This window comes from Cornus florida, unplaced genomic scaffold (assembly GCF_030987335.1).
Source record: "Cornus florida cultivar Cherokee Brave unplaced genomic scaffold, ASM3098733v1 CherokeeBrave_3.0.0_Hap2_Chr05, whole genome shotgun sequence".
NCBI lineage: Eukaryota > Viridiplantae > Streptophyta > Magnoliopsida > Cornales > Cornaceae > Cornus > Cornus florida.
This window is the reverse complement of record NW_026775575.1, coordinates 96188316-96203517: the sequence shown is the minus strand read 5'-3', so window position 1 is coordinate 96203517 and position 15202 is coordinate 96188316. Positions and strand designations below refer to the sequence as shown.

The following is a 15202-nucleotide window of genomic DNA, read 5'->3' as shown; positions in this document are numbered from 1 at the left end:
AGAAGCTTCTTAGGTCACCTAAAGAAAAAAAAAAAAAAAAACTATTTTAAATGAAGTCACGTAATCTTTTTCAACAGATATTACTTTCACGCTATGAACGAGACTTCGCACTCTAGTCAAATTCTCACTATTTCTAATTTAATTTTGCCTCTTTCACCCATGCTCCCCTCGATGTTGCTCCTGTTTTCCCTTCACGTGACTTTAGCTTCTAAAGTTTAAAATAAAAAGATGAAAAAAACAAAAAAAAAAATTTTAACCAGGTTTAACGGATTAATCGGGAAAAGCCATATGCCATCTCTTGACCTCTCCACCAAACCACCTCCGGCTCCACCGTTAGGCCTTTACTGTCATGATGATTTGCGACGCGATGCAGAGGAAGAGCTCGCCGGTGGCCACTGCGATAGACTTCTCCTCTGAAGGGGGCGGTGGTTCGGTGGTGAGATTGGGTTTCTCAAAAAAAAAGACGAAAAGTAGGTTTAGGGTTAGGGTTTTGGGGCTGGGGGAACAAGGATTGGAGAGGAAGAGAGAGGAGAGTGACGCCATTGGAGAAGAAGAGGAGGGGCTTTGCTTCGTCTCCTTGGGATTGTTCATTTTCTTATTGAGAGAGAGAAATCGTGTTTCTGATTCGTTTCAGCCTATAAAAAATGCTAACCCCTGAAATCTTCACCAGGAAAGCTGCCAAAAAATACAGGTCTCTCTCTCTATATATATATTATGTATCAATAATGCCCTCAAACAGTGTTGGATAGGTCTTTTGGATGGTCTAACAACATGATAATTTGATGCAGGGGATTGGCGGCCAATGCCACTGCCGGCGATGTTGCTAGGTGAAACAGTTGGAGAAATTATGGGTTAGGGTTCTACCGGGTAACCCATCTTTTAGGGTTCTGATCATTTTGGGACACCTCAACTTTCACTATCAGGGGAAGTTCCTCTAGACAAGGCAGGAGGCAAGTTTTGTCCTTTGTGAAATCTTTGTGAAATGTGTGGAGTACATTTAGAATTCCGCCATCGGACTTGTTCAATGACATCAGTGGTGAGGTTTACAAGTTTTTTAGTAATTTTGTACATTTTGAAATGTGAAAATTTCTGTAATTGTTCTTTTTCTGGTTTATGCCCCCCACTCACATCAAACGACTTGTACTGTTCAATTTCCTATGACTCAGGGAAAAAGAAAAGGCCCGTGTGTTATCAACTTTGGATGATGTCTCCTAGTTTTGAATCTCTAGCCTTGATGGAATTTATGGATGGGGTGTTGTTTATCCCTTGATTTTCTATTGATTTAATCAAATATCTCAGTCAGGTTCCAAAATTGATCTTATATCACCAATAAATTGATCTTATATCACCAATTGGTTTCTAATGATATTTTGAACCCATGTTTCATGCTTCGGTTTACGTTGCCATTTCTTGCTAACTATCATTAGTGTCTGTATTGAGTATTGACCCCATTTTTTCAAGTCTTTGCATGCAATTTCAATAAGCAAAGCAAATTAAATCTGAAATTATAAGCAGAAAATCATATGGAAGTTTTAGTGCTAAATCAAAAGAGTTGCCCTGGTTTTGCGATTTGAAATTAAACGTGGGTGATTGTTGTTCTCTCAATGGCTTCATCATTGTGTTATATGTGAAATGATCCTCAATTCATTGCCTAAATCTAGATTGGCTCTTTGATGTTTTGTTCTACATGTATGCAAATCAAAGGCCACGAACAAATGAAAGTAACTACACCATTCATAGGTGGTTTGATTATTCAAAAGAAAATGATTGAATGTTTGTCATTCATGCAATATTCCAGAACCTTAGGCCCACCACTTGAAAGCTAAAACATGTGTCTCCCAGTTCATATTGTAGATCTACAAAGTATCAAAAAGAAAGAAAAAAGATTACTCTGCATAAAAGTGAGGCCTATATTCTCTCAAATGTCTATGCATCCCATTGGTCAAGTCAAGACTTTCGAATCATAACTATACTTTTTTTTTTTTTTTTTGGAATTTTAAGCAAATATTATAAATGTAAAAGTAATTACAATGTGGGCCTTTGGCCAAACAGCCCGCAAGGGATTACAAGCCCAGTTAAGGCAAAACAAGAGGGACCAGGCCCAAATAATAACACCTAACCTTACACAATAACTGAAAACCAAAATTAACTGCCTTGGTTGCTGTTAATGGTGGTTATCAGTCATTCAGTCCGATGAACTTAGGCTCCGGCATTGAGCCGGCGATTGGTAGTATCCGGCGGACGAGGAGGGGGTCTGCAGCAAGAGGGGGATAGATTCCATTCTGAAAAAATTTTCCTAGCTGTAGGGCAGTCTTGAAGAAAGCCCAGCCTTAGAATTGCAGTGATGGTGGAGCAGATTTGAGCAAGAACAACCCTCTGTGAGAATCATAACTATACATACACCATGGAGACATGAGTACATCAATGATCAATGGATGGCTTCACCACATTATTGTTTTGCTCCGTTTTATTCTCTATTCTGCAAATAACCTCAGCTGCAGTAGACAAAATAATTGCAAATCAAACAATTAGAGAAGGTGACACCATTGTTTCAGCTGCTGGGAACTTTGAACTGGGATTTTTTTAGCCCCGTTGCTTCCAAGAATCGATATTTGGGAATATGGTACAAGAGTATATCAACTGGGACAGTAGTATGGGTTGCCAATAGAGATATCCCACTCACCGATACCTCAGGTGCTTTGAAGGGACTACCTCGTCTGTTTCAAGGTGGTTCTGCAAGAACAACATCTACATACAGAGGTTGTTCTATTTTCTTGGATGATGACTCGGTTGGTAAGAGAAGAGATGATTTAAAGTCTTGTTTGGTGGGGAAATTTGACAAAGAAGTGGGTGATCGAGCCCAGATTGCAGCTTGGGCCTCACGAGCTTGGAAGGTTTTGCCGGCTGTGGTTGTGTCGCCTCTGCCGGACTCTTTGCTCCTTTTTCGGTTCCCTTCTTCGGTGGAGGCAGAAAGAGTGCTTAAGGAGGGGCGACTTGACTGGGGGAAGGCCACCCTTCGTGTGGATCCATGGTGTTTTAGGGCGGGGTGTTCCGAGGTGTTGAAAGAGCAAGGGCTGAAGAGAGTGACGTTGTTTGGCCTCACTCTTCACCTTTGGAGCCATGCTCTCTTTGTGACGGTGGGTGATTTGTGTGGAGGTTTCATTTGGGTGGATGTCGATGAGTTCCTTGACGCTGAAAAAGTTCGTCTCACGGTGGCAGTGTTTGCTCGCCGTTCATTTTTGTTCGTGATGATCGTCTTTGCTTTAAGGTGGCTATTTGGGAGGAATTGCCTCCTCAACTTGTTCCGACAACAGACAGTCTTGAAGGGGGTGATGGCTCTCACCTACTGAAGGAGGCAGAGTGGTTGAGATGGGTTTCCATGGGTGATAAGGGGATGGATGAGTTTCAGTGATGGAAGGAATGGAGGGATAAGCTTTGGGATCGAAACATAGTATTCTTCAGACGTTTTTTTCACTCAACGAAGGAAGGAAAGCTCTTCTCGTTCGTCGGATGGTGATCGGAATTTTTAGAGGGGTGGAGGTCTTGGCCGTCAGGCGTTGATACAAAGATGGAGCAGGAACTTTCAACGAGGTGGGTTTCATGCGCTTTCAATGCGTGAGAGGGAGAGACAAGGCAAACCAACACGTGGTTGGCACAGGTGTGATATCCGTTCAAATTGGGATACAGCTGTATCCAAGTTGAATTCAAAATAGTGGGCGTGTAATGTTAAGATGGGCTCAAGTGCTGATGGGCTTTCTGTTGGGCCAGCGAATGGGGCGAAGGCTGTGAAGGACCACAATTATTTTCCTTGTGGGCTGGTTTCTGGGCCTACTGTTTGCAATATGCCTGAATCATTGTTGTGTGGTAGTGGACGTGTTAAGGCGGCCCATTTTAAAGAAGCTGATTGCTCGGTTGGTCCTTCTACTGGGTTGGGTCGTGAGATTTTGGTTGGGCTATTTTCTGAGCCGGTTGGGCCTAAGTTATCATGTTCTAGACCTGAGATGGCCAATCGATTTGGACCTCTCTCTTCTTTTGTTGGCCCATCATTGCAACAGCCGGTTTCACCTCTTCTCAAAGGTCGACGGCGTGTCAAGAAGCTACCGCAAGGGCATCGTTTGAAAGCTAAGAGGCTTTCTCTCCCTACATTCCAACGAAGGTGGACTCGGAAGGAGAAACAAAAGTGGGTTCCCACTGCTGATTGTGATCCGGGTAAGTCTGATCCACTGCAAAACTTCTCACAGTTTGTTCCCTCTTCTGCTCCCCTTTCTCCTTCTTCAGGAGTGTTGAGGAAGTCCTTAGAGAAGATGAAGGGGTCTGTTTCTTCCGTCTCCAGGAACCTTTCCTCGGTTTTTGAGGATGGCTTGGAGTGTCGATTGGAAGGATTGCTTGGGTGTAATCAGGTTGATGGGAGGAGTCATCCGAAGTCTGTGGTTCGAAAGGGTGACTGTGTCACTGTTTGTGTAGGGAGAGATGTTCAGATTTGTCTTGACAATGTTTCTGCTACTGTGTTTCTTAATGAGTTGCGGGCTCATCTAGCCTTGAAAGGCATCCATAATGAGCCTGGCGGTCCTTTGTTTGAAGAAGTGTTCAGGACTCCACTGGCCTGCTGCTCTCCTTCTTTGTTTCTTAAGGAGGGGGAGGATGGGTCGTGTTCTTCGCTTTATGGGGATTTGGGGATGAGTCAGTGGAATGATGATGAGACTGATTATGATTTTGTTGCCCCTTTGGCTATTGTTAGACCGATTGGAGAGTTTGAGGTGGGGGCTGGCTGTGAGGCGGGTGGGGCTGTTTTGGAGGAGGAGTGGGTGACGGAAAAAGGAATTGAGATTGGTTCCCTTTTGGGAGTTTCTTTCGAGGGTAGGTTGGAGGAGGCGACAAATCCGTTTCTGGATGTTCTTAATTCTCAGATTGTTGATAGTAGGGGGAGTGGGGGAAGTCTTCCGGTGGGGATTGTTGAGGGGTGTTCCAAGCCCCTCGACTCTTGTCACTTATGAGAAGAGGAGTAGGGGGTTGAGGGAGAAGGGTAGGGGAGGGAGGGGAGAGGCAGTCAACTCAAAAGTTTCCCTATGAAGCTACGAATTCTTTCATGGAATGTTCGGGGTCTCAATGACCCGGTTAGAAGGAAGGTTGTGAAGTCGGTGATTCGTAAATGGGGTGGGCATGTTGTGTGTCTTCAAAAAACCAAAATTGCTTCAATGACGGACTTGTTTGTGCGAAGCTTGTGATGAGGGAGATTTGTGGAGTGGATTGCTTTGGATGCGATTAGTTCTTCGGGCGGTATCCTTATTATGTGGGATAACCGGTGGGTCTTTTTAATGGACTCTCAGGTTGGGCTTTTCTCCGTTTCATGTGTTCTCTCTTTGTTGGAGGATGGTTTTCGTTGGGTTTTTTCTAGTGTTTATGGTCTTACAGAGGATTGTGAGCGTCATTTGCTTTGGAAGGAACTGGGGGAGGTTCAAAGGCTAAGAAGCACGGACACGGATACGGGACACGGATACGACACGACACGGACACGGCGACACGGCAAATCCAAAAAAATTAGGACACGGACACGGCGAATAGTGTATATATATATATATGATGTAGTACTTTAAAAATTACCGAGTGTTACTATTTTTCATCAACCTCACAATGGAAAATATATACAAATCATAACTTATAACTAATAAACTATAAAAGAACAATGTTGCAGAGTTATAAAACCAAATAAAAAACAAGATATTAGAATAATAACTAGTATCATTTAATCATCATTGCAACTTTACTCCAAATACAAAAGCATAGACTGAAAGGACTATTAACATTCATGATTGTTTAACATTCAGGACTGTACTGTTAGCACTTAACATTCACAAAAACCTAAAGGCTAGTCCCAAAAAAGATACAAAAACAAGTCAGTGTACTATCATCTATTCCCATCCATCATTTGACCTAGTACTTTACCATTTACAATACCAAAAGGGTAGTCCAAAACAAAAAAAAAAAGAACATATCAGCATTCATCTATTGTTGTTCATCATCAATTGTCTCATGAATCTCATCATCATTAACACTTCCATCATCGGTAAATAATACCGCCTCTAATTCTGGCTCATCAAGTGAGAGGTTTGCAACCTCAAGCACCCCAACATCACCAAATGAATCAAATGCATCTCCTGCAATATCCCACATCTTAGTTCGTCCTTCATTGTACTGTGGGGTTCTCCTTGACAGAAGACGGAGATTACTATGAATGAAAACCAAATCTTCAGCCCGTTGTGGCGCCATCTTGTTCCTTCTCAATGAGTGAATAAAAGAATAAGTACTCCAGTTCCTCTCACAACATGAGGAGGAAGAAGGCTGGACTAGCAACTTCAAAGCTAACTCTTGAAGCAAGGGACCATATGAACCATGTACAACCCACCAACTTTTAGGATCCATGGTATATCTATCACATATAGAATCACTCTCCCCAAATTCCCCCGAGTTTGATGAAAAATTAGCATACTCCAATTGGACTTTTGAACGCTCTTGTGGGTCACTAAAGTATTTTTTAAGGCACCTTGTTCTCTCTCTTGAGACCTCTAAATCCTTGTGTGGTGGAACTCGACTTTGGTCTTCACTAAGCCACACATCACTATAGTACCTACAATAAATAAGAGAATGCATTTAATTCATAATTTAATTTCCTTAATTCTAAACTAAGATTAAAACTTCTTTAGCTTACAAATTAATATCTAATGATTTACCTTGGATTTAGTGAATGTGCCAAGCAATGAAGCGGAGTATTGTTCTTGTTCCAACGAGCTACAAGTATCCCATGCACCACTTCATAAAAGGAAGAACTTTCACTTTGTCGCTTTCTTTCATACCTATATATTGCCATCTTCACTTTTTCAATCATTGTATCCCACATATCATAAACTAAGTGAAGACAAGGCTTATCGGTATCACAAGCCCTTAGCATGTCATAAATAGGTGAAGTAAAGGAAAGGATATAATCAATCTTTCCCCACCATTGTTCATCCAACAGCTTCTCTCTCACATAATCGGCCTTTCCTACATCATCCTCCTTATAGCAAGTCCACTTGTCACTTATGACCATTGCTTGGAGACCACCTTTTATAAGTTTAAATCTTTTCATCATCACAATAACAGAAGCAAAGCGTGTCTCTGCAACTGAAAGCAACTTCAAGCTGACAAACTCATTGAAAATAGCTAATCTCATTGAATGGTTCATGATGAAATTCTTTATTATTGTAACCTCATCAGCATAATCAAGAATCCAACCACACTCTGCATATGCAATTTCATTCTTTTCCACATTTTTTGCAGCACAAATATTTTTGAGGGCAAGATTAAGAGTATGGACCACACAAGGTATCCAAACAATGTGAGGGAATTGCCCTTCAATTAGTTGTCCAGCAGCCTTGCAATTTGGGGCATTGTCTGTAATTACTTGGATCACATTTTGGGGGCCAACCTCATTTATGACTTCCTTCAACAAATTGGAAATGAAAAACTTGTCTTTAATTCCACCGGAACAATCAACAGCTTTCAAAAACATGGGACCTCCTTCTGTCATAGCCATAAAATTAATTAAAGGCCGCCTTTGTGGATCACTCCAACCATCACTTGCAATGCTAACACCCTTTGCCTTCCATGTACTCCTAATTGGTTGCAATAATCTATCAATATTTGCCTTTTCTTTTTGAAGTAGAGTGGTTCTCAATAGATTATAACCCGGAGGCAAATAACCTGACAGAGGATTATTTGCAGCATAGTTGTATGAACTCACATAATACGGGTTTCTTGCTAGATGAAACGGCAATCCTGCGGAATAAAACATCCTAGCAATCTCTGAGTGCAATTGTTCCCGAGCCTCATTATTAAATGCCTTCCCAATGGCACCCCCACTTGCCTTTCTTTTCTTTGGTACATAAGCCTCCTGAGTGAGACTAGTAGTACCACCCAATGATGCACTAGACGGCGGCAAAGGAACTTTTTTTGGTTTAGAATTTTTAATTCTCAATTCGGCTTCTTCAATTGCTTTTTGCATTTCTGCAATATTCTGATATGTGACTTTTGGACATATACGAATACCCATACCAGTGTTCTGCAACAAGTGGGCTTTAACTCTTGTATAAGACCCCTTGAATTCGTTATTACAAAAGTGGCATTTGAATAAAAAATTTCCTCCTCCACCACCAATTTTTTCTAATTGTGTGACATAGTTCCAAAGTGGTTTGTTATCATCTTGTTCGAATTGAGGAGTACAACTAGCAACTGATGTAGACAATGACATGTCTAATTCCCTAGACATAAAAAGAAAAGAAAAAAAATCCATACTTACAGCAGTCAGCAAAGAAAGAACAGTCAGCAAAGAAAAAATAAATTCCTATTTGCTACAGATTCATAAGTCATATGCAATAGCTGAAATTAAATCAAAGATGAAATCCAATTCATTTACAGGTCAATAAGTCACGACTCACACAAGCTAAAATTTAAAGCAAGAATAAAGACAACAGAGAAGAAGAAGAAGAAGCAGAAGAAAGAAATTAGGAAAGAAATTAAGGTCTGTAAAAAAGGAAAAATACCAGAAAAGAAGAAGACGGGTTTGTGAACTGGGGTTAGTGGAGGGGAGGGGGGGGGGGGGGGGAAGAGAGAGAAAAGAAAAAGAAAGAATTTGGGGTTTTGAAAAAGGAAAACAAAAAACAAAAAATAAAAAATAGATGAAGAAGAAAGAAACTGGGGTTAGTGAAAAACGGGGGAAAAAAAAAACAAAGGAGAGAGAAAAGAAAAAGAAAGAAACTGGGGTTTTGAAAAAGGAAAACGAAAAAAAAACAAAAAAAAAATAGATAAAGAAGAAAGAAAGAATCTGGGTTTGTGAAAAAGGAAAAAGAAAAAAAAAATGAAGAAGAAAGAAAGAAACTAGGGTTTGTGAAGAAAAAGAAAGAAAAGAGGAAGGAGGAGGAAGAAAAGAGAGGAGAGAGAGAGAGAAAGAGAGAGAGAGACTGACCTGGAGGCTGGAAGGAGTCGCTTTGATCTGCAGCAGGAAGTTGCAGAGCTTCGTCGTCAGTTTGAGAGAGCACAACCCCCGTCCTTTGAATCTGATCTTGTAATAGTGTAATGACTGCCTTAAATATCTATCTCTTTTGTTTAAAATTACATATTAACCTTGAAAGTTTAAAATTATTATGTTCTGACCACATAAGTAAGTAAATAACTTTATATATTTGTACTTTAACCCAACTTTCTTTTAAAAATTATCTTTTAAACCCCCAAAAATAAGACACGCGTGTCGGACACACACCCTGGCGTGTCGGACGCGTGTCCGTGCCGTATCCGTGCCGTGTCCAATCCGTGTCCGAAAATTTTTAAAAAATAAAAAATTCCAGACACGCTTTTTGCCGTGTCCGACACGTGTCGGGCCGTGTCCGACGCGTGTTCGTGTCCGACACGGATTCTTTGCCTATTTCGGAGTGTCCGTGCTTCCTAGTTCAAAGGAGATGGTCGCTTCCTTGGTGCTTTGGTGGGGACTTCAATGTTGTTCGTTCTCCTTTTCAAAGGTTGACGGGAGGTAGACGGTCGACATGGAGGCCTTCTCAGAGTTCATTGATGCTTTTTGTTTGTTTGATTTGCCTTTGGTGGGTGAGCCTTTTGCTTGGTCTAGTGGTCGCTCTCCTCCTACCCTCTCTCGACTTGACAGATTCCTAGTGTCGAGTGATTGGGAGGAGAAGTTCTCTGATGTGGTTCAGGCCACTTTGGCTCGCCCTTTTTCTGACCATGTTCCATTGCAGTTGGATTGTCGTGGCTTGTGTAGTAGACGAACCCCTTTCAAATTTGAGAATATGTGGCTTCGGGCAGACAGTTTTCTGGAGCGAGTCCGTTCATGGTGGTTGGGATATGGTGTGGTTGGCACCCCTAGTCATTCTCTTGCAGGTAAGTTGCGTATTTTGAAGATTAATCTTAAAGTCTGGAACAAAGAGGTTTTTGGAAATCTGGTTTGGAGGAAGAACCGGGTTTTTTCTGAGATTGCTGATATTGAAAGGATGGAGGGTCAAGGTATTTTGGCGGATTCCTTAAAGCTTAGGAGGGTGAAGTGTCAGGCGGAGTTTGTTGAGATTGCTATCACAGAGGAGATTTCGTGGAGGCAAAAGTCTAGAGCGTTGTGGCTCAAGGGAGGTGACAATAACACGAAGTTTTTTCATAAACTTGCCAATGCTTATAGAAGGGGTAATCACATTGGGAGGATTCGGGTGGATGGGGAGGTGTTTTGTAAAGAGGAGGAGATTTGTAAAGGTTTTGCTAAGTATTTCTCGAAGTTGTTCATTGGACCTTCTGGTTGGCGACCTTTTCTTGCAGGGCTTCATTTTAATTCTATTTCGAGTGAGGAGTGCTCTGTTTTGGAGGAGCCATTTTCTGAGGAGGAAGTTTTGACCGCTTTGAAGAGCTGTAATGGGGATAAAGCCCTAGGTTCTGATGGTTTTTCAATGAGATTCCTCTTGGAGTGCTGGGAGGTGGTTTGAGAGGAGGTGATGGGTTCTTTCCACGCCTTTCATACCCGGGGCTCTTTTGAGAAAAGTTTGAATGCCACTTTTATTGCTCTCATTCCGAAAAAGAGAGGGGCGCTGGATGTTAGGGATTTTCGCCCTATTAGCTTGGTGGGATGCTTTTACAAGTTGATTGCAAAAGTCTTGGCTTCCAGGTTGAAAAAGGTTCTGGATGGTGTAATTTTTGATTCTCAGAGTGCCTTTGTGGGAGGTCGTTAGATTTTGGATTCAGTTCTTATTGCTAGCGAATGTGTGGACTCCAGATTGAGCAGTGGGGTTCCGGGTGTTTTGTGTAAGCTGGATATTGAGAAGGCGTACGATCATGTCAATTGGAACTTCCTACTCTACTTATTGGAGAGGATGGGGTTTGGTGAGCGATGGAGGAGATGGATCCATTTTTGTATCTCTAGCGCTCGTTTCTCTGTCCTTGTGAATGGTGCTCCGTCGGGGTTTTTCACTAGTTCGAGGGGATTGAGACAAAGGGATCCACTTTCTCCTTTCCCGTTCCTTTTTGTGATGGAGGCTCTTAGTAGATTGTTGAAGAGGGCTGTTGAGTTGGGGTTTTTGAGAGGTTTTTGGGTGGGCAGAGCTGCAGAGATGTTGCTAGTCAGTTAGAAATTTCCCACTTGATGTTTGCGGATGATACTTTAGTTCTTTGTGATGCTGATACGTCCCAACTGAGGTATTTGAGATGTGTTTTGATTTGGTTCCAAGTTGTTTCCGGGCTTAAGGTGAATGTTGGAAAGAGCATTCTGGTTCCAGTTGGGGAGGTTCCTGAGATCGAGATGTTTGCTCAGATTCTTGGTTGTCGCATTGGCTCTTTCCCCATTTCTTACTTAGGGTTGCCTCTGGGAGCCCCTTCGAGATGTGTGGGGTGTTGGGACTCGATTGTGGATAGATTTGAGAGGAGACTAGTGGGTTGGAAGAAGCAGTATCTCTCTAAGGGAGGGAGGGCCACTCTGATCAAGAGCACCCTTTCTAGCCTCCCCACTTATTTCATCTCTCTTTCAGATTCCTTCTTCTATGACTGAGAGATTTGAGAGGTTGCAGCGCAATATTCTTTGGGGGGGAGAGGAGAGGAGTTCAAGTACCATCTGGTTCGTTGGGAGCAGGTGCGCCGTCCGATTCGATGTGGAGGTTTAGGGCTTAGGAGGTTATTGCCTTTCAATAAGACTTTCCTCGAGAAATGGCTTTGGAGGTTTGGGTTTGAGAGGCATTGGCTTTGGAGGAGAGTTATCACTTGCAAATTTGGGGAGAGCAACGGAGGGTGGAGTTCTCTTGAGGTGCGTGGTCCTAGGGGGGTGGGGGTTTGGACCTTCATTCGGAAGGGGTGGGAGGATTTTTGCAATCATGTTTGCTTTCGGATCAGGGATGGTTGGAGGATTCGATTTTGGGAGGATGTTTGGTGTGGGGAGCTTTCTCTTGCTCTCTCTTTCCCTCAGCTCTTCAAGATTGCTTCTCATAGACAGACCATGGTGTTTGACTGTTATCATCTTGATAACGGAAGACTGACTTGGGATGTTCAGTTTAGGAGGCATTTTCAGGATTGGGAGATTGAGGACGTTTCTCGTTTGTTGGAGGTTTTGTATAGCTAGGTGATCATAGATGGGATGGTTGGCTTTGGGTTCCTAACTCTCAGGGTCGGTTCGAGGTTAGATCTTTTTTCAGGTGTCTTACAGTTGATGCTGGGGATCCCTTCCCTTGGAAGTCTATTTGGCGTTCTAAGGTCCCCCTCAAAGTGGCTTTCTTTGCTTGGACTTCTGTTTTGGAAAAGATTTTAACCCAGGATAATTTGAGGAGGAGGAATCAGGTGGTGGTTAACCGTTGTTACTTGTGCTTGCGTGATGAGAAGACAGTTGATCATCTTCTGTTGCACTGTAGTATGGCTAGAGACTGCTGGGTTTTGATGTTTGGTTTGTTTGGAGTTCCCTGAGTTATGCCTTGTTCCACTAGTGGGTTGATTGAGGCTTGGAGAGGCTTCTCAGTTGGGCCTCTCATTCGAGATGCCTGGAGGGCTAGTCCACTTTGTATTTGGCTGGAGAGAAATCGGAGATATTTTGATGCAAAGGAGAAGCCTGTCTCTTTGCTTAAGTTCTCTACTATTTCCACTCTTTTTTGTTGGGTTTCAGAGAGAGATTATAGATCTTTAGAGGAGATTGTTTCTTTTTTGGCCTCTTTGAAGGCTTGAGGCTTTTTTTGGCCTTTGTGTTTCTTTGGGATCCGCTCCTCTTTTGAGCGTTTTTATAAATTTTTACTTATCAAAAAAAAAAAAAAAAGAATCAATGTACAGGGATTTCTAGTACTACTCGATTCTAACAATAGCATAATTTGGTCATCCAACTCATCAAGATACACAAAGAATCCAATTGTAGAGGTTTTGGATACAAGGAATCTTGTCATGAGAGATGGAAGTGATAGTATTGACCCAGAACGTTTCCTGTGGCAGAGTTTTGATTATCCTGGTGACACATTTTTACCAGGCATGAAGTTTGGAAAGGACTTGGTAACTGGTCTGGATAAGTACATGTCATCCTGGAAGAGTAGTGATGATCCTTCCCATGGCGACTATGTGGAGCAGCTTGATCCCAATGGGTATCCACAAATATTTTTGAGGAAAGGCAAGGTTGTGGAGTTCCGTTCTGGACCCTGGAATGGTATAAGTTTTAGTGGCATGCCTATTTTGAAGCCAAACCCAATATATGCATTTGAGTTTGTTATAAATCACGAGGAGATATATTACAAGTATGACCTTATCAATAGTTCAATTGTTACAAGGATGGTGTTGAACCCAAGTGGCATCGTACAGCGTTTCACCTGGATTGATCGCATCCAAGATTGGTCTCTTTACTTGGCTGCAGAGATGGATACCTGTGGCCGTTATGCATTATGTGGTGCATATGGTAGTTGTAACATCTACTCCTCTCCAGCATGTGGGTGCCTGAAGGGATTTAAACCAAAATATATTGAAGAATGGGATGTAGCAGATTGGTCTAATGGGTGTGTTCGAAGGACTCAATTGGATTGTGGGAAAGGAGATGGCTTTCTAAGATATTCTGGAGTGAAATTGCCAGACACACAACACTCCTGGTTCAATGAGAGCATGAACCTTGAGGAATGCCAGAAGCTGTGCTTGGGAACTGCTCTTGCACCGCTTATGCAAATATGGATATCAGAGGAGGGGGAAGTGGACGCTTGCTTTGGTTCGGTGAGCTGATTGACATTATAGAGTATACTGAAAATGGGCAAGATCTGTATCTGAGAATGGCAGCCTTAGAATTAGGTATGAACTTACTCCTTAGCAAACTAGAAAATTGAAAATGTAACTGATTTAAGTTTTATGTTTACACTTTTTTTTTCTCCCCAACTTTGCTTCCAATTCAGTTACAACCGGTGATGAGCATTTCGTCTTTTTACCACCATTAAGTCTGTAAAGGCACCTAGTTGCTTTCCTCATCTATCAGTGCAAGAAAAATTGTTTAGTTTTGGGGCAAAGGAGCAGGGAATTTGCTTAGATTGACTGGTGATAATTAAATAATCAGTGGTCACAGTATTAGGACAACGTATGATGTGAGGTTCAAGGTTGAGCCGTGGTAGGCCAAAAACAATAAACAAGTGCCACAAGGTTAGTGCTCAACAAAGTTTCCAATTGAAATTGTCCATAATGCTTAAACTTGAAGGACTTTTGAAATTGGCATTTTTTATGTTAATATCATTTGCGGTGAGGCCTAAACCAATATATATATATATATCTAATGTTATTTAAGAGTAGTGTTCCTAAACCGGAAAAATGATATCGATTATTTGCAGAAAATTTGCTGCAATTACTCTTCTTAAAATGCCTGCTTCATGGTTGTGCCTTCAGGATGAATTACATCAGTGAAAGAAAAGTCTCCTAAAGACGGTCATTTACAAAAAAACAAGTGCCTTCTTTTACTGTTGCTTTAGTTCTTAGTTTTCCTGCCTTAAATTGTAGTTGCTTTACATTGTGGTAAATTTTGATTGTGCAGGGACGACACATAGCAGCTCCCATGTAAAGGGACGTTTGAAGATTATAGTCATTTCTATATTACCTATTTAGGAGGAGGAAGCTGAAGAGAGAAGGTAAGGTATCTAGAAGACTCAAATTACTGCTCTTTCCTATTTAGCAAAGAAAACATCAAATTCTTACTAGTTACCATGGTGAATCCAACCTCGTTTTTTAGTTTGATTCCAAATTTTTATTTTATGTCTTTCTCATGTCTTGTCAGCATCAAATGTCAAGATTTTCAAATTGGACAATACTTAGATCCTCACGGTTGCATCAGCCTGACCACATATGTGGCACAATCTTATTATCACATATCATCGTTGGTTGTCAATAAAAAATGTTGAAAAGAAAAAGGAATGGAGGTCGGATTTGTTGGCTTCATTCTTTTTTATTTTTTTATTGATCATGATGTATCATAATAAGATTGTGCTACATATATGGTCAGAATGGTGTAGATCCTCACCGGTGAGTACCTAAGTATTGTATTGCCCTTTCAAATTTATTTCCTTTGCTACTTTATCTTGGTCCCATTCTGTACCTCTTCATTTTAATTGAGCCACTTCACATTTACAAGGACGGCAGGTTGTTATAATATGATGTCTCATGTACAATGAAGTGTACCAAAATCAAGCTTTCTGAATGC

At 41.6% G+C, this 15202-nt stretch overlaps 1 protein-coding gene and 1 pseudogene across 1 annotated transcript; one reads left to right on the top strand and one right to left on the bottom strand.

The window, feature by feature from the left end:
• The first annotated feature begins 367 nt into the window (after positions 1 to 367).
• On the top strand, positions 368 to 14533 carry LOC132309785 (G-type lectin S-receptor-like serine/threonine-protein kinase At4g27290; annotated as a pseudogene).
• LOC132306039 (uncharacterized) lies at positions 5943 to 8284 on the bottom strand. Its single transcript, XM_059803236.1, has 2 exons — positions 6729 to 8284; positions 5943 to 6625 (listed from the first exon to the last, which is right to left on the bottom strand). The coding sequence occupies exons 1-2, from the start codon at positions 8282 to 8284 to the stop codon at positions 6004 to 6006; spliced, it is 2178 nt and encodes a 725-aa protein (XP_059659219.1). The 3' UTR covers positions 5943 to 6003.
• Positions 14534 to 15202: the final 669 nt, after the last annotated feature.